The following is a 20,527-nucleotide window of genomic DNA, read 5'->3' on the forward strand; positions in this document are numbered from 1 at the left end:
ACATCTTTGTTATTTTCAGCAAGGTTAGAATTCAACATTAACAAACTGACATTCCATTAAGAAAAAATACCACCGACGTATGTGATTATAGATAGGAGAAGGGGAATAACTCAGAGGTTGAGTCATGATACAACAGTTGTTTATATTTGCATATGGCTGATTTCTGCAGAAAAAACACTCAGTAGCTGCGGCCCTACCTTCCATATCAGTTATTAGTGTAACCCCGATTAGAGACACACATAACCAAGACGTCAGCCTCTTCACTGCGCGTGCTCTTGTGATTTAATGAACAGGTTTATTGGTGTGTTATACATTTACAGAGCAGAGTGAATGAGCTCCTTCTCACTCTGTTACTTCATTGAGTGTTGGGGACTCGTGTGTGTGTGTGTGTGTGTGTGTGTGTGTGCGCACTGGTGGTTTTCATCGGGGGTGTCGGTTACAAAGAAATCCCCTTTTCAAACTCTCTTTTCAGCACAAAGCCAGTTCACTGGGCTGTAGATAATCACATTACACACACACCTCATGAGCACATATGTAGAGTCATGGGCACAGAGACTCTGTCCCATTAGAGCTTCTCTTTCTCCAGTACAACACACAAACACATGCTCAGAGAGATGTCCTCATTAGGAGCGACTGCATAGTGTTCTTGTCCTTGACTGCAAGTGGCTGAGATTTTTCCGCCCTCTGTTCCTTTCCACTTCTTTCTTGGTTCACCGCCAAATGGAATAGCTGGTTATATTTGGACCTTTGTTTCTTGTTTAGATGTTTTCCAGATGTGTGTGTGTGTGTGTGTGTGTGTGTGTGTGTGTGTGTGTGTGTGTGTGTGTGTGTGTGCTTACTGTCAGTGTAGTCACTCCTGTCACAGGTTGCAGTGTCCTCGGAGTGTGTGTACTCTCAAGGTGGTCATGACTAATCTGACTTTATGTGGTCAGTCACATCATCAGTTTCACCGCTCTATCTTGTTTGTATTTTGTTTACATAAACTTAGTTTTGACCAGAGAGGTAAACCATGGTTACATTAGACATTAACCCCCCCCTCCCCACACACACACACACTCTTCACCAACCTGCTTTCAAATTGAAATGTGGCCCTTTTAAAATGCGATCCCTATTTCCAGAACAAAAGCAGACAGACTGAGCACTCAGCATTGTCTCCTCTGGTCAAAATCAAGGGTGAAATAGCTGCTCTGTCGACAGCACAGTGGGAGGATTGCTGAGGACAATGCAGAGCAAGGTGTCACATACCCAACCGGGATTTACAAAACAATGATGGGTCACATTGGCAGTCATTAGGCAAACTGAGAGGGACTTCATCAGGTCTCCCCAGTGAAGCAAACATAATGAAATATCAGGGTTTTTTTTAATGCAGTGGATGAAAGAAGGAGAATTTGAACTCATTACCCACAAAGCGCTAAATGGATCACACACGGGATTAGGATTTGTCAGTAAATATATTTGTGATTTGACTAATCCACTGTTTATTTAAAAGATGTTGATCCAGTTTATTTTAAACTTCATTCTGACCATGACATTATTTTTGTTCTCCCATTCAACTCTTTCTCTCTCTCTTTCTCACTCTCTCCTCTCTCCTCCATCACAGCAGCAGCGATGTCGCCCTCTCTCCTCCAGGCCTACAGGAGGCGCTGGTGGATGGCTGACGGCGTGATTGAGAACCTGCTGTGTTCGGCCGTCCTGCTGGGATGGGGCTCCTGCTCATGCTGAAGAGGGAAGGTTTCTACTCCCACCTGTGCTCCGGTAAAATCAACAGCACTGAACTTTAATCTTCTGTTAGAGGTCCTGGAGACACAGTGGGTCTTTAAACACTCTAATAAACATATTTTGTCTTATAACCTTGATATATCATGATCTTCCCCAGTTTTTATGAGAATTACAACTTATACACACAATTTTTATCTACTGTCATGTCCACACATGGTTAGACTCAGATAATGAGGAAGTAAAGCCAATGTAAAAAGTCAAGACAGTGGTTCCCAATCTTTACTGGCATTTGACTCTGAAGTCGGAGAGGAAACTCATCCAATATTTTCCTTTTACAGAGGAAAGTCTGTAAGAGAAACATTTTGTGCAGAAACATGTTTTCTTCTGTCGCCTCTTCTCTTAATCATCTCCACACTCTCAGATTCTGCTTCCAACCCGTGGTCGAGGTCCTGACACCTAAGTAGAGAAGCAGTGACTCAGTGCATCTTTTTGATTGGACTCTTCACATTCTTATGGATCCCCACCTTGTTTCTACAGTGAACGACTCGTCTTCGGGGAACTCCTCTAACAGTGAAGCGGATGAGTGGCTCAGCTGCGTGGACCAGGAGGAGATGCTGAATCTGGGCTTCACCATCGGCTCCTTCTTGCTCAGCGCCACCACGCTGCCGCTCGGTATCCTGATGGACAAGTTTGGGCCGCGCCCAATTCGCCTGGTGGGCAGGTAAGCATTAGAGCATCTCCAGGAATCCACAGACGAGTCTTTTAATGTTTGCATGTTAAAGTGTTTTTGAATGTTCAGTATAATTCACAGAAACCTCTTCTCTGAGATACAGATTTGTTTTATGAAAGTGTGTTTATTGTCTCTTATGGAGACTTGAATTCTACACAGTTCATTTATTGATGAGAATGAAGTGAAAAGCTGCATAACATAGTTGTAAATTCCTTAACTACTACAGAGGCTGTAGTAAGAAGCTGACAGATCACATTCCCAGAGTGGGAGGAGATCAATCAATCTAGGTGGGGTGATAGAGAGTATGTGTACACAGTGTGTATATAGTAAGTATCTTTTATTTGGGTGTGGGAAAATGTGTCATGAAAGCCAGGCCAGATGCTTTGATAAAGAGATGAAAGTATGTAGTGATGGAGACTGAGAGGTTTATGTTTGCACATGACAGTTTCAGTCTTTGGCAGAAAACAACCACATAACTGCAGTTTTGTGAACTGTAGTTTTCATGTTATCTACGTATGAACATAAACGTATGTCAGCATACACACACTCACCACAGTGGGAGTTTCTACAGTATTTAAGACTTTTCTTCTTCTCTCGTAACAGCTCGTGTTTCGGCCTGTCCTGTATTATGATGGCTGTGTCCGCCTACAACCCTGGAGGTGAATACAAACACTAACACACACATGGGGTAGATATCGCTTGATCAACTGCAAAATGTGATGTAAGAAATCTGCAACTGCTTATCTCTGTGGCAAAAACATGTATCTGAACATAGTATCACATATTTTCCACTGTTCTGTTTAAATGCTGACTGACAGGTACATCACCTGAGATCATGATTTATTTACACAATGTTCATACCTAAGACTATTATAATAGTCTAATAGTAATATTTTATATGATATAACTATATCAAATTATATATACTGTCTTAAAAGTGCTGTTAAATGCTCCTTTTACTCGACAGGACAGCATGGTCTGTGTTTCCCAGCATTAAACTTTTTGACACAGACACTAAACTGTCACACCAGGTGCGATTAGACAGGTGTGTAAAAGTGTAAAAGGGGCAGACTCCCAACACTCCACTAATGACTTCCTCCACATTCTTCACATTCCTTCTTCCACAGTTGTCCATGTTAACCACTGAATGGCACCAGCCATGGCAACCACGTACTTGTACTTTCAAAGGGGGAATAGAGCAACTCAAATCTTAAATAATCTGTGCCTCCACGGGGCCTATAAATGCAATATTTTATTTCCTGTAGATTTTCTATTGAGCTCTTGTGCCACCTGTTTCTTCCACTTTACAAGAGCCTCAGTATGCTTCAAACAAAGCGTCTGTCGTATCATCTGATAGTGCCCAAAACTCCTCTCCCTGTTTTGTTTCTTTTGTCAATGTGTTAGTTATTTTGTTCTAATTGCTAATAGCAGTTTGAAAAAAATGGACTTACAAATGTAGCCTCGGAAATATGACCAAAAAGAAGAAAATAAGTAGTAGAAGTAAAAATACAGGGTGAGTGAAAAATAAAGCGCTTATGGAGTCACAATGAAGTCTCTCCAATGTCACTTTAATCACAACCAACTTCTTGTTTAATCTTCGAGTTTAAGCGAAAGTCATCTACACCATTAACTCTTCTTCTGTGTTTCTCTGTTGCTCTGCAGTTCTGTCAGCGCTCATCTTCCTGGCTCTGTCTCTGAATGGCTTTGGAGGCATCTGCCTGACGTTCACCTCCCTCACGGTGAGACACAACCCACGCAACATGTTTCCTCTTCTCCCTCTTTAATTATTACAGTTGGTTCTTAGTCCGAACAAATCCAGCTTTTATTTTCTTTTGGTTTTGCAAGTTAACTGTTTGTCATAAATCCTTTAAGGAGACAATCAGTTGTCTCTGTGCCACTTCTCTCTTCTCTGCACAGTAGTGCCTGTATTTTGATGGCTGTCATGTTTGCTATCAGCTTCTGTGCGAAAGACCTTACCTAACCCAGGGAACAAAGAGTGAAATGCAAACAAGGAAGAAAAGAAAAATACCAGCTCACCTCTGGGCTATGTTTGGGAGCAGTGTTGTCCTGAATACAAATAAATTGGATTAGATGGCCATTGAACTCCACAGCAGCTTCGCTTCTGATCAGGACCCAGGACAAGACCTAGTCTTTAACGTGAACAGGGCCAGTCATTCAAGGTACAATTGGCACTAAGGTAAAGTAATCAAAACACAAACATCACTAAATATTGTAAGTGATACATGTCAGATTCTGAGCCAAAAGGAAATATTTGTCATCAAGTTGAAGAAGATGAATTACAAGAGTATTTGTCACAATTTCGCACAAAACATTTCCTTCTCTCTTTGACAGCACTGAGCAGTCTGTCCCATATAATACCGCTGAAACTGCAAGAAAAAAAAGTCTCTACTGCGGTTACATAACTGATATTCTGAGAAGGTCCTAAAGTGTGGTTCCTGGAACAACCGATCAGAGCAGTTTTGGTAGCTGAGAGTCACAGTGTGGTCGGGTCCTCTGTTTGTCTCAGCTGAGGAAACAGTTTGTGTTGTGACAGGGAGCTCTGTTTGTTTACCTTCACATCAGGCATGAGCATTTGCGTGTAATGTGTCAGCTGGTACCAACATTATCGAGTTTGTTTTATTGGTGCTGCCGCCTCCTGTGTCCCGGCAAGTATTTAGCTTGCGCTGTGTCCCCGTTTGGTGTGTGCGTGAGTTTGTGTGTTTGTTACCAGTGTTTCCGTCAGAGTTGCACATGACTTCTCCCGAATGGAAAGTTGCCCATTTGCCTTTCTACCAATGACAACCCGCTGTTGACCACACACCCTCCCCAAAGCTCGGCCCACTCACCTCTACTGAAAACACTCAAGGCCACACTTTCTCCTGTCTCCTCTCTTCCTCTCTCATTTCCTTCCTCACTTCCTTTTTTCCCCTCCTCCCTGCTCTCTCTTGCTCCTCTGTTCTTCCCAGCAGTCGACAGAAAATCAATGTGGAACCTTTTCAACTCTGCATGACTGTGCACACATGTAGATGTACAAATGTGCGTCCATGCTTATGTACACACAGGGAGACGAACATGAAACAGATGTTTAGATAATGAAGGTCCAAGCTGAGTGGTGTGCTCACTGTAGTCTGGATCTGTAGAGCAGAAGACACATGTCTCTGTCTGTGTCTCTAAATGACTAGAGTCAATTGTTCCCACAAAACATTTTTAAAAATATATGCGTATGTATAAAGAAGGGCTCAGGATGAAAAAAAAAAGACTTTGTTCAAACACACTGAAATTTATTTGAAATTCTGGTTAAATTTCCAAAAATGCCAAATGCACATGGGTGAAGTTTAATAAAATGATGCACAAGCTATCTGGAGTATTTCCATTTTAGAGTTGCAACAATTGATTAATCAATAAGTCAATCAAGAGAAAATAAGTTGGCAGCTACTTTGATAACTGGCTAATCTTTAAGTCATTTTAAAAAATATAAATAAGGCAAATATTTGATGGATTTTAGGTTCTCAGATTTGAGAATTTACAGAACTGTGATGGACATTTTACAGAACAAATAATTAATCAATTATGTCATTAATCTGAAAAAAAGATTGCAAGATTAATTACAGCCCTTTTCCACTTGATTGAATGGTTTCAGCCACTCAAAACTTTGGTGTTGTTAAGGGGTGAAATGCGTAGTTGAGAAAATCAGAAGTTTTTCACACTGGACATTTTTATTGATGCTGATTGGTGCCAAAGTAATAATTCTTTCACACAGTACAAAGCATGATTCAGGCTGTCTGGTTTGGATTCTCAGAGAAAAACATGACAAGTATTTGCACATGGATGGACACATGCAAGGAGCCTCAGTTCAAATGAGTCAGCGATTCTGTCTCTTCCCTTGAGAAAGAGAGAGAGAGAGAGAAAAAGAGAGAGAGAGAGAGACCCCAACTGAAGAATCCTGGCAATGTAAAAACATATTTTGGCACAAACACTCACATAACTCTCATTCAGGAAGGCACTGTGCTCTTTCTATTCTATTAATCGCACACAAAAATTGATATCACACACACACACACACACACACACTCACACACGCACACACAAGAAATGTCCAGCTCTTTGTCCCTTTGTCCCTGTATGACCTCTGTGTCTCTCTCTTTCCCTGCCTCTCTCTCCATTTCCAATTGGGTTGGGTGTACCAGCATTGACTGACCTCCACACTGTTGTTGTTGTTGTTGTTGTTGTTCTGGAGAGCGAATGACAGCAGAGCACAGAGAGTCCACACACACACACACACACACACACACACACACACACACATCATGATTTAAACCATGTGCTTGATTGTAACAGCTGAAAATGGATTATGAAAAAATGTTATTGTATAAGTAAAGAACATGTGTCCATAATGAGGGACATATCCCCCTGATACAGAGGGTATGTCATGTGACCTGTTACACGTGACAATTCACAATATACAATGAGAGAATATATGTTAACTTTATCTGATGTGGTCTTAGCATAAAACCTTAGGAACAAAAACTTAAAGGAAAGTTTTAACATTGCTGATTAAATAAACTGTATGACCTTGGTCAAGGAAGTTAGCACCTCCTCGCTCTACTGACACCATACGCACTTGTGTTGTGTGCACATTTATTGTGTATAGTACTACGTTAACGTCAAGTCATGTTGCAAACAAAAGCATGAAATTGGCAGAGAAATATAAATTCCGCAGGAAGAGCCAATAAATTACAGCAAGAGGTCAAGGGATTATGGGTGTTACTTCAGGGAGCAGTAATGAAAAATGTAAATCAATGAGTCACAGTGAATCAGTTCAGCTGAACAGTTCAAACTTCCCTTATTAATCAACTTATGACAAAAAACACACAACATGTCCTGAACTTTTTAACTTAGGGGAGAAATAAAACATAAACAGACCACAGACAGACACAGAACACATGGACATATAAACTGAACGTAAGATGCACAATAATGCAGAAAACCAGGAATGTTTCAGTGGTTTCCATATGTAAATGAATATTTTCATGGATGACAAATGATTTGATAAGCACAGGGCAGGTGCTGCAGCGGGTATGTGTGTACTGTTGGTATATGAGTAAAAGTAAAAAAAAAAAAAGAAAGTAAAATAAGTTAAAAAGAAACAGATCATGTACATTTAAAAATGGTAGAGAAATCAGAGAATAGGGAAAATAATCTTCATCATGGCAAATTCCCATACATGTGATCAGAGCCTGTAATGCAGACACTGTTTAATTTTCCATGTAATGGGAACAGCACTGTAAGAGATGTTACCTAACTTGCTGAAGGTTTGAGGTTTGCCCTGCAGCTCACTGTGGCTGCATCGTCTTTCTTCCTTTGTGTAATTTAAAACAAAACTTTGAAAAACGTCCAAAACTCAGCACTCGACCATTTATTCTATTAATTACTTAAGACTGATCTCCAGCCTCATTAACCTGTGTGAACACATCCTGGTGGTTTTGAAGTTCATACAAGGGCATGGTTGCATAACGCAAAGGTGAATCACACCTTACCTTTGTTAGCGCCAGATATTTGCTGGAAGCACACAGCTTAGGCTTTCCTGCTTCTCACTTAACCACCATTAGAAATGCATGTTAGATATGTACAATATGACTGTGAGCTGGTGTGTTACTGACAATGACAGAATGCAGACGGTCTTCTTTTATTTACTGAAACAGACAAGGAATTGCCCTTCAGTGGAATTGGCTGCAGGCAGGGGCCTAGAAGCGACTACAGGGAATCGGGAATGACTCTTAGAAAGATGCTGAGGGTCAAATACAGAGAAATCTGACAAGCAGGAGTCCACATGTCGAGGTTTAAAGCTTCCAGACGGGGTAGTTGGGCCGACATCTTTACATTTGACCACGTTTTTTTTGTTATGTAAGTCCACTGCAGCTGGACAAGAGCGCTGTGCCAACGCTGTGAGGAATAAGGGCATGTTCAGTGAGAGAAGGAGGCACAGGTGGAGAGAAGAAGCCGGTACTAATCAGCTGTGGTTTAGTGTTTCCTGCTGGGAGCTCCACATAGAGAGGAGCTGCAGCTGTGGCTTGGGGAGATCAGTCAAACCGAAAGAAAAAAAAAAGAAAAAAGTTACTCCCACTCCCTTTCTAATACATCATTTCTGTCCTTCCTTATTTTTCATATACCTCCTTCTTTTCTCCCCCCCTCTTCCACTTTTATTCCACCTCTCTTCCACATGTCCAGAGCTGCATCAAAACTTCAGTGCTCATTAAGCTACTATTTGGCCCGTTCTCTCAGTGATTAAAGTCTTAATTAAATACAATGCCAAAGTCTTACAACACCCATGCGAATGAGCACAGCAGGAGTAGAGCCAGAACTGATTAGTCGTGACAAGCAAACGACCAAAGCGCCCATCTGTGTGCGACTTTCTGACACCAGTTGACCCTCATGTGCCCCCATACGGTCACGTGCGTCTGTCCATGTCCTCCCTCCCACCCCACCACCTGGCAGTGTTAGCATGCGGGAAATGTGTGGCAAAGGCCCTGCGTGAAATATGCAATTTATGAGCACTGCCAGAACACAGGGGTGGCAATCACGCCTGCTGCCCCGGCACATGTACAGACACATGCACCCCACACATTTCATGCTTTTTCTCACTGCTCAGGTTCCCGCTCCTGAACATACTTCTGAAAGCAAACATCAGTTATTTGACATCTCACATGGCTGTAATATCTTTGCTTTAACATAAGTAAGAGATGCAAACTCCCCTGTGTGCTCAGAGGGCCCTCTCGCCTACATTCCACAAAACCTCCGCAGCCAGAGAGTCGCAGCGCCTGCGATCACGCAGGCCACAGACGGGTCGTGAAGTATTTCAATTCCCAGAAGCGCTGAATGAGGACGGGTGTTTTCTAGGATGTTTTTCCCATCTCGCTCAGACACTCCGGCTCTCACTGGAACATCCTCAGGAAAGCATTTTTTTTTTCCTGTTTACCTGCCAACTTCATTGTTGTGCCTCCCTCTGCAACTCACAAACCATAGTCTGCCAGAAGGGTAAGAGTCACTACTGCCCAATCTCCAAACAGCAGCCAGGCTCCCCAAACACACACACAAAACTAAATTCTCACCCACATCTTAAAACTTTGTCTTGCTGGACTGCTCATATGAGGTAATACACTTCTTAGATGCCCTTTCTTGGAAGCTGTTTCATAGCTTTTGACCCACCAGGATGTCCCCCTGCAAAATGTGACAGATCTGTTTTAAATAATGTCACTGCATCATTTCAAAGCACATCCATATAACATTAAAAAAGCTATAAACGGCAGGTATTCCTGATAAAAACACAGACTTGTGGTAATTAGAAACAGATATCACACGACTTAAAACTGCTTTAAAGTTCCCATCAGCTGTACAGAGCTTTACAGGACCCCTTAACGAACTGTTTTGGTTAAGTCTCACATTCTCAAAGCGTCTTTTCTGGCAGCAGCAGGCAGGTGTGTTCCTCAAATAACCTGTGTTGAACCCTCTGTACACTGCCTGCCTTACACCAAATAGCAGACAGAGTTGGCGATTCACTGGGGAACACAGTGGAGCATTTAGCTTAAGAGCCACATATTTCCCTCAGGTGTTGGTGGAGACCAAAGCAAAGCTAAAAGACCAGATGCGCTGGACTCGTAAAAATGTTAAAATTAGTGGATTGGATTGAATTTTTTTCTTATTATTATTTTATTAATTGCTAAAAGTGACGTTTGGTCCAGCCTCAGCGAGGTCAGTGTAAGGATGTAAAAAGTGCACACAACTATGGGAGAAAAAAAGGGACACTGACACTTGTCGGTGAACTCTGACCCAGCAGGGAGATTAGGTGACGGCAGCAGAAATCTTGAAAACTGTGGTCAGCATTTAGAGAGAATAGCAAGCTTGTCATGCAGCACACCTAAAATCCCATACATGTGATATTATAATCGTGATTGACCCATTTAAAACTCTAATCAAAGGACACTGAGTGTGCTGCCAGCACAATAGATCATTGTTATGTTCACTAAGCTACTTACTACTGTAAATAGGTCGACCTAATATATGATGTGTTAGTGCCTGGTGCCCGCCACCTCGTCCCCTTTGTCGTGTGTCATACATGCCCCTGAGCTGGGTCCAAAGAGCCCAGTGAAGTTCATTGAGAGCTGGCTATAGATCAGCTTCCGTATTTTTTAATCCTAACTCAAAAGAACTTGTTGAAATAAAGGCCATGAATGTGTGTCTAAGTATAGCTTAGTCTGTGTTTGAACTGTGGGGTCAGGAACCAAAACTGGGCCATGACTTTGTTTCTTGTTTCCCATGACATGGAAACTAATATTTTTTTAATGAGTCTGCTCTGCCGAGAGAAAGAGGTGTTACTGGATGCAGACTCTGTAGGCAGCTACAGCTCACAGTCTCCTGAACCCTGTCTGGTTCATGCTGCTCTCACAAAGCAGCTGTCTGCCCTCTACTGGTCAAAACAACACACAACACACAGTCTGTGTAGATAACACATCAGCTTTATTTATTTCACATCGTCGAGGTCATGTATTGTGTCTGTTTATATAATTTGTTTCTTATGTCTCCACCTGGCTGTTCTTGCAGCTCCCCAACATGTTTGGTGCTCTGAGCTCCACCGTCATGTCTCTGATGATCGGCTCCTACGCCTCGTCTGCTGTCACTTTCCCCGGAGTCAAGGTAACTCACCAAGGTTACATTAACAGACTGTTATACTTCACATGAACCATGTAAATATGTAACTACATTATTACGTTATGGTGCCTTTGGAATTTAAAGAATGTTATGAGTAAAAATCAAAGAGCACAGTTTGATTCCTATTTACATAAAAGAGCCTCACAAGAAAGAAATCTGTTATGTATATATATATATATATATATAGGGAGAGAGAGAGAGATAGAGAGAGAGAGAGAGAGAGAGTTTAATGTTGTTTAATGTGTAACATCCAAAAAAGGTTGAAAGGTGGGACCCAGGGACTGATGAAGTGTGGTTCCAGTCACTCTGTACTAATTCATATTTTTGCAGTAACAAAAAAAGAGGAAAGAGGTTGCTCGTAGTGTTTAGCTCATCGTGTTGGTTTTCTGTCCCCACAAACTCCACATTCACCAAACTTTTTTCAAGCAGCAGCAGCAGCAGCAGCAGGCAGGGAGCTATCTTCAGCAAACAAGCCCTAATGTTCACTGTACTCTACCTGCCCAGCACAAAACCACTGACTAGCTGGTGAACATAATGGAGCACTTAGTGGCTTAAGAGCCAGATATTTCCCGTCAGGGAGACCAAAACAAACGGAAACATGACTACTATACTAATGCTGCTCTGTATCAGCTGGATGTGTAAATAAGGAACTGTTTGCTAACACGGTCACTGTAAAAACTTTACAAGGTGATAATATGTCAGTGTTGTTTTTACTGCGTTTTACACATCAGTTATATGCAGCTTTAAAAGCAGAAGCAGTTTACTTTAAAAAAACAACTTCTACTTCTTCTTCTTCTTCCCAGCTGATCTACGACGCAGGTGTGTCCTTCCAGGTGATCATGTGGGTGTGGGGGGGTCTGGCTGCGTCTGTCTTTTTCAACTGCTTCTTCAACTGGCCCAGAGAAGGCTTCCCTACACCTGATGAGGTGGACTACAGGTGAGCGCAGCCGCCATGTCCGTTCCCTCACCTCATCTCAGTGATAGCAAGGCACAGGAATGTTTGTCAGGAGACCTCACTCCAACCTCAATGTGTGTCTGTGTGTGCACAACAGTAAGATCCTCACTCTCAAAGAGCTGCCGTCATCAGACCAGAAGATTGTAGGGGAGAGACTGAGCCAGAAAAATGGAGACGTGCGACGCTCCACAGAGAAGCTTCCCAATGGTCCTGAAGCTGCACCCAGTAAGTCAACAAACACACACAACGCCATTCTTTTTGGATTTGTAACTCATCACAGGTCATATATGTCAACAGGGTGTGACCATTTCAACCAAAGAGCTATTCTCTCTCCTCATATTGTTTTGTTTTTGTAACTAGTTTTTTTTTATGTAACTGTAACTTGCACATTAAATAAAACAGTAACCTCCTTCTCTCCTCAGATACCGTTCCTTTCCGCCGCTCTGTGTTCTCTCCCATCTTCCTGTGGAGTTTGATCACAATGGGAATGTCCCAGCTGAGGATCATCTTCTTCATGGGGGCGATGAACAAGATGCTGGAGTTCATGGTCACACACGGCGAAGAGCATCGTGAGTGTCCAACCCTTCAGTCACAGTCCCAGCAAACAGTTACTGTTTTTTAAATGTACTGTAACACTGACAGAGCACTGACAGACTCTGTCTTTCCTTATATTTCAGCATCTGAGGAGCTGGTGATTGAAGCAAAGGAAAAAGGTGAGTGGTGTAATAATGTGGCTTTAAATTTCTTTACATTATGTAGCTTGTCTGGCATATATTTACATCTTTTATTTGGCCTTATTTTGATTTAATATGCTCTCCTACAGTGAGTTTCTACTCCTCCATCTTCGGCACGCTGCAGCTGCTGTGTCTGGTCACATGTCCTCTGATTGGATACATCATGGACTGGAAGATGAAGGAGTGTGAAGAGGAGAAGGTTGCTCCCACAGACGCAGAACACAAGTAGGTGTACAGTTACAGGTTTAGACAGGAAATGAAAGGAAAGAGAGAGGGGTTTGACATAAAACAAAGGTCACCTGATGGAATCAAACTGATCCGATGTTAAAGCAACACCTCTGTCTGTCTGTGTCCCATCAGACCGACCAGTGGGCCCAAGAGAGACCGCAAAATCCAGAGAGTGACCAACGCCATGAGAGCCTTCATCTTCACCAACATGCTGCTGCTCGCTTTCGGATTCTGCTGCCTCATAGACAACCTGCCTCTACAGGTAACACACACTCACACACATTATAGCAGCAACAACGTCCCAGCACTCAGATACATTGACTGTATGGCTTCTTCTCTTCTTTTCTTCTTTAGATTTTGACCTTCATCCTCCACACCATGGTCCGAGGCTTCATCCACTCCTGCTGCGGAGGCCTTTACGCTGCTGTGTGAGTGCACCAGCCACATCAAACATCATCACATCGAAGAGGAAACTGTATATGATATCTTATGGGTGTAAAGTAAAAAAAAAAATCCAATGTAAATCACAAAAAGCATGTGTTTAGTTTCCAGTTCATTAATAAGATGATTAACATTCAATTTAACACCCTACACAATATTTAAGACCTGGCAATGAGACAATAGACTCTTTTTCTGAGCCATTTAAAGTTGTTTCACAGCACCATATAAACACAGAACATAAAGCAGCATTTTACAGTGTGATAAAAGCAACCAGATGTGGTGACAGAATCTGGGGATGTTTTATGTGAGTTCAACAACCACACTACTGCAACACCTCAGTCTCGACTCTGAATCTAGAGTCTAGTCTTCAACCATAGAGCACAGTCAGTACAATACAAGCATCAGCAATGCTATCATCCTGTAATGTTATTTCTCTCTTTGATCTGTAGCTCAGTGGAATTTCATAACCACCTCTCCATCTCTCCCACAGATACCCGTCCAACCACTTCGGCACCCTGACAGGCCTCCAGTCCATGATCAGCGCCGTGGTCGCCCTGCTGCAGCAGCCGCTCTTCATCGCCATGGTCGGACCGTTGAAGGGAGACCCCTACTGGGTGAGGACCCGCTCTTGTCTCAGCACACTTAACACTGAGACACACAGATATGAACAAACTCAGCACCGTTCACTGTGGCTGACTGTGTGTATGAGGACAGATTTGTGTCTGAATTGGCCATTTTGAGAAAAGATTACTAAAAGATTCTAATATCCATCATGGTCATCAGGAACATGTCTCTGTGTGTTTACTGCTAATTAGCAATTGTTAGCATCAATCAAATCCAGCCACTGTTCAAATTTCTTCTTGTTTTCATTGAGAAAATAAAGTCTGACACTAACCAGGAGCTGTATGACCCTAACCATCCACCTCTGCTCTCCTTCAGATCAACCTCGGCCTGCTGATCTTCTCATTGGCCGGCTTCCTGTTGCCGTGTTACCTGTTCTACCACCGCAGACAGCTGCTGAGGGAAAAGGAGGCCAGAGACAAGAGGGCCAACGGTCAGGAGATGCAGGCGCTCAACCACACAGAGGCCAACGGCCACAAACCCCACAGCAACGGCTGTGCCGCCGTGGAGGCTTAGATAACAACATGACACAGCTGAGGATTTGGGGGAATTGTAGGGTTTATTTTTGTACGTGCCTTCAAAAGAGCACCAGCAGTCTACTCATCCATATACACATTGTTTGACATTGGTTTTTTTGTAGTCATTGCTGGTGCAAATTTTGCTCCCACAAACCAAACCACCCCTTCCACTACCCGTGTTTTGCTATGACTCAGAGTCAGACTTTAAGTTCTTTGGGAGCCGAAGTGTCATCATCATTTGTTGCTGTTTATTTATTTTGGTTTAGGTCAAAGAGCCAAAGTAGTTTGATTTGAAGCCATAGATTTCACTCACATGCACATCCTGGTATGTCCACTGTGTATCAGACTGCGAATATCACGGTACTTGAAAAACTGTTATATAGTTTTCACAGACTTCTGGTAACCATCACAATACTCGCTAACACCAAAGAACAGCTTAAAGATATTAGAAAAGTTACACTTGCTGGTTCAGTATTGTTTCAAAAGTGTGCTTATGACACAAACATTTAGTTTGTCGTGCTGTTACTACTGTAACCCCCTCAGTAAAAGCTATAAATATGTATCAGTACACTATAAAAGGCATACAAGTTATCACAGAAAATTTAAAGCATCTGAACATCTGAATACCAGAGTTTTGGTACGAATGAAGGTTTTTGGGGGGGTTTTGAAGCCCAGTTATTCACACACAAACACACAGACACACACACACACACACACGTTTAAACGCACAGATAGGCAGGTTGTAGAGACACATATCTACCTCCTCTGTTTCCTGTTTTTGTACTGTCTCTCTGCAACCAACTCCTTTGTCTGTCATTGTTTTTTCACATTAGGAAATATAATCCTTTAAACATCAAACAGCCCAAATGACAAATTTTATCAGTGCAGAATTTTTCCTCGTGTATTCATGGTCATTAGAGGTGGTGCTGATTCAGCCCGTGCATTTCTGGAGTTTTTATATGTAGGAAAAACATTATTTTTTTAAAGAAAATTTCACAAAGAAAAATACTTTTTTTTTTTTTTTTAATTTGGACACACAATGTGTGCCAGTTTTGTTAAACACTTTGTACTGCTTTATGCACAGAAATGAACTAGTGTGTGTATAAAATATGTATTTAAGTGTCTTTTTATACTCTAGCTGCATTAGCATTAAAAAGGGAAGCGTTTGTTTCTATATCTGCAAATGTTATTTTGTAGTGTGCTAATTATAAATGAAGCTTATTTGATTCATTGTGTATTCTGCTTTTGCTTTTTTGCCTTTTTTTTGTCATGTATTGATTTTGGAGCAAACAAACCTCCAGCAAAATTTTATGTTGTAAATAGAACTGAGGTGAGTCTTTTATTTTGTTACATATCCTGCTTGCTTTACTACATATGGGTGTGTACAGCATATTCGTGTGTTAACCAGTGGCTGAGGAGATGGTGGCTGTGGTTAAACTTGTTTTTTAATGTGATTTTTCTGCTTTGATGCTCAGAGTTGCATTACAAAAACAGATGTGGCTGTATCTGTCCATCCACTTATTTCAGCCAGCTGCAGATCAAAACAGAAAGGTGGTATATTTCTTCCCAAAGTGACAACAAAATGTACATGTCTGTACGTTTGTTCTGCAGTGTCATGTAGGTTCATGAAATCAGTTGTAATGTATAATTTTTGACTCAGTCCATTTCAGTATAAAGACAGCTTTAATAGATTTTTCTGCTCGTTTGATGCGTTTCTTTTCTGCTCTCTAGTTCTACATGTATAAAATGTGTTCATCACTCACACTGAGGATGAATGCAATTTTGTTTTGTTTCAACTCTGTGCCTTTGCTGCCATCTGGGCTTCACTGCAATAGAAGTGAGATTAATGCCTCTGCCAAATGTCTTTCTCTGCAAACCAAAGCCATGAATAGGGACTGTAAAGCTACTTCCATAGAACAGTACTTATCCTCAGGAGAACATTCAGATGACACAATACATTAGTCCTGCAATGTTTGGTTTGTGTTGATTGTTGCAGGTGTTGATTCAGCTTCATGGTCATTTTAGAGGCTGTAGTTTGTGTTCTTTAGTATAAGAATTGTTAAGAACAATCAGTGTTGAGAGGGTCCAGCTTGGTGTATGTCATCACTTTCTTTCTTCATGTTTTGAACAAGTGGTTGTTAGACCTCTGTTAAAAGTGAGAAATAATGTCCAATGGCATTCAATTCAATGTGAGTCCATTGTGCTTACGCCTGAACTGTTATTGTATGAAGTTTAATCAACACCTCTGACTGTCTCTTTGCTGTATCTGTTTTAATATTGTATCATCTACACTGGCTTGTCTAATTGTCTGTCCTTACCCTTTAAGTTGATGTGCTGGTTTGTCTTGCTGAGTGTATGCTTTTGTTTCCCTGCCTTCAATCAATATATCCAGCTTGTGCATTTGAAAAATAAATGTATGAATGTTGACATATTGTCTAAGTGGCATTTTTCTTTTTTTTTTTTTAACATCCATTTAAAGCATTCTGTCACAGCAACAAAGTGTCTAAGCATCAGCTTTTTTTGTCATTGTTGCTGCAACAGTGGATCATATAATCTAAAACCCCAAAACTCCAAATCCAAAATCAATAAAAGATCTCTTAAAAGGAAACACAAACAAAGATAATAACCAAAGTTTATTTGATTTTGGCATTATGGTCAAAAGATATCACAACAAAATCAAAAGGGGGACATACATACAGTGCCTGCTCAGACATCCATAAAACCATCTTTCTGTCTTTTACACTGTTCTGTAACATGTCTTCTGGTCATCACCCACATCCACTGTGTTGCTGCTCCTTTCACTCTCACACATGCAACCACTTGATTCATCCCCTCTCTTGTTAAACATACTCTCAATAATACAATTATCTGTAAAACACACGCACGCGTCCTCTTACAAAATGCACAGTCACACACACATTCACACACACAGGCATGCACACAGTGGGCTCCTGTCTATCTGAGGCTGTTGCTGTTGGGTTGTGATCCAGCAAGGCCGGGGTGGTCGGGACTGTGGCGGTTCTGGAGCCGGGGGACAGAGCATCAGCAAAACTCAATTAATAATGTTCATTTATGACATACAAGTTAAAGTTCATAATGAGAGAGAGCCTGGGCTTTATAGTCATGCAGATGATCGGAGATGGATACAAACCAAGGGCTGTAATACTACTTGTAGTCTAATTAAGGTAATACAAGTCTCTCATAACTCACAACACACGCATAAAACCTAGATATTCATATTTAACCAACATCCGCAAGAGATTATTTGAGCTGAACGTTAAACCTCTGAACTGAAGTGGTGGGTGATATTCAGCTGCTTCTGATCAGCTGATTAATGAGCGCCCAGGGTTATAGGATTGTTAGCTGAATCATGACACTGAACTTTAAAATATTCTCAGAAAAGACTAAGTGATTCAAAATTATGGATCCCATCAGAGTTGTGGGCAGAGGTGCATTAACTAGTAGACCGCACCAGATGGTTAAACCTGCATTAATTAGTATTTTATTTCAACATTTGTTTAAATTTCTACATGTAATATGAAAGAGGGGGCGACTCGTAGTGAACCCAACAAAAAACTCAAATCACCCAACACAGCAGCTGTGCTTAAGGATTTACTGTATGATACGGGCTCTGCTGTTTCCAGAAAAAACATTGTACACTACCTTCCCAGCACTCAACAGTAGATAGACACAGTTTTAAACTTGCTGGTGAGTTAAATACCTAGCAAGCTGAGGACCCAGACGTTTGAGAAAACATCTGTGAAGACCACAAGCTAAAAGGACTGTGCAGGCTGAAGTGTGCAGGAACAAGACCCCAATCAGATGATCATGTTATAATCTGTCGACTGCGTGTTTTTGTTGGAAACTGTTTGCTAGGTAAACCGTACATTTATGAAGTGATAATAAGCAAGCTAGTCAAGCTAGTTTGAGTTCTTTCACTCCCTAGAGTCCAAAAATCAACACTGCTCTGTGTTTATGAATTATATGAATTAATTGTTGTATTTGGTTTAAATTCCAGTACTCAGTATAACCTTTAAGATAATAAACGGTAAGTATAGGTCTGGCTTGGTTAAAGTCAAGATAAGGGACTCGAAAGGACTTCCATCTTTGTTCATGACCCACAATAATACATAATTGTTAACTGTGAATTACTGGGGTCTTGATAAATAGATTTTATTACCTTCTTCTTTTTCTTGTCTTTCTTCTTTTTCTTGCGGTCAGGATCGTCGTCCCTCTTTTTCTTCTTCTTCTTGGGATCAGAGTCTGATGGAGTTTCTGTGATGTAAAAAAGAAGCAGGTCAGTGGCCTGAAAACGTGTTACACTCCTTTGTGTTTGTGTAGAGGTGTAGTTTATGTTGTACCTTGTGGTAGTGGGTCCTGTGGTCGATGGTGTTTGTGCTTGTGTTTGCTCTTCTTCTTTGGGGGCTGTATGTGCATTAGTCTGTACTGTTCTGGGAGCTGGAAACACAAACACAAAAACATGTATGTAAGTACTGAAAGATACTGGTTTCAAGCAGTCCATATACTGAAACTGTACACAACTTTACAACTTGTTAGGGTGCATGTGTTGTAGTTCGTACCGGTCCTGTGTGTAGTCTGAAGCCTGTGAGCAGAGCGCCGGTCAGTGGGCTGAAGGAGTTCCCACACACTGGAGGCTTATCAATCAGAGAGCGCAATGAGCTGCCATCCTGAGTGCCTGGACAGTCGATCATACCTGCAGCACACAGGAGAAAGGAGACGTTGGAATGAAGGGAGGATAAAGACTGAAATAAAAATGAAGAATGAACAAAGATAGAGCAAGGCAGTGAGCACTGTCTGGAGACATGAGGATGGCGAGTAGAAACAGTGTCAAAAATAAAAGCAGTGTAATGTTGAGGGTTTCATCACTATATCTACCATTGTGGACAGATTACAGATCAGATCTGAACTACAACGGAGAACTCACTGACCAGTCTTTCATCTATTTAAAGTATATCTCATACAACAGGTGTGTTTTTTTTGAGATAACAGCTCCAGCAACATTGAATTTTAGTGGCCTTCATCTGGGTCATCATTTAATTAGTAGGTTTGGTATAAAGGTGGGAAATGACGGCAGGCATGTATTTGATGACCAAGAGTTTGTGACCTTTTCAGAAAACAGCTCCATCTCCAGAATGAGGGGATGAACATTCGTCAGTGATAACTGGTAAGCTGGTGTCTACTCTGAACATGAATCACCATCACAGATGTGTGTGTGTGCAGCCCCTGTCATGGCTTGCCTGCCAGAGGCCACGTTTTGTTCCACAAAGAAACCCACCTGGTAACTCTGGTAGAAAGTTGCTGAGCTTCTCCTTCACCTTCTTCCCACAGAACTTGTTGTAGGCGTGGCTCCAGGTTGTAGTGCGTGATGAGGTTGGTGTTGCCCGTTAACTCGTTCCCACTAAACACAAGGGTTCATATTAGCATAGACACTTCATTTAACAAATTTATACATGTAACTAATTCATACATCTCAAAATAAAGTAGCAAAAATATAGGTAGGTAATCATTTACAGCCGGAGCTCATGCCAAGTTCAGAGATGCTCATTCCTGTGACTACAGCAGTTACATAACGTTTAACATTTAAACATAACTAGTGTTAAAATATAGGAAACTCAGTAATGTTTTAGTTTCACAGAAACAACATAATACCAAACTACCTATGAAAAACAGACTGATACCGGTAATTGGCTTATCCTGTTGGCTAACGTTGGCTAGCACTGTTTACAAACTGCTTAGCAACCTTTAACAGAAGCTCAACTCTTTCTTTAAATTCACAAAAACATAACACACAAGCACACGGCGCTTATAAATGTCCGACCGTACCCGGTAGCTCCCGCAGTAAATAGAAAGGTTC

The 20,527-nt window shown here is 41.5% G+C and overlaps 1 protein-coding gene and 1 pseudogene across 1 annotated transcript; one reads left to right on the forward strand and one right to left on the reverse strand.

Moving 5' to 3' along the window:
- The first annotated feature begins 1,605 nt into the window (after window positions 1-1,605).
- Window positions 1,606-17,079, forward strand: LOC108899100 (large neutral amino acids transporter small subunit 3-like; annotated as a pseudogene).
- Window positions 17,080-17,266: 187 nt separating this feature from the next.
- On the reverse strand, window positions 17,267-20,071 carry LOC108899099 (mediator of RNA polymerase II transcription subunit 19-B-like; the record flags this gene model as incomplete). The annotated part of the gene is given in 6 exon segments (XM_018699375.1): window positions 17,267-17,673; window positions 18,833-18,927; window positions 19,014-19,110; window positions 19,233-19,366; window positions 19,949-20,018; window positions 20,020-20,071. Coding segments are annotated over 6 exon segments (514 nt in total), but the record flags the coding sequence as incomplete, so codon positions are not given.
- Window positions 20,072-20,527: the final 456 nt, after the last annotated feature.

Source organism: Lates calcarifer, unplaced genomic scaffold (assembly GCF_001640805.2).
Source record: "Lates calcarifer isolate ASB-BC8 unplaced genomic scaffold, TLL_Latcal_v3 _unitig_4379_quiver_1803, whole genome shotgun sequence".
Classification (NCBI taxonomy): domain Eukaryota; kingdom Metazoa; phylum Chordata; class Actinopteri; family Centropomidae; genus Lates; species Lates calcarifer.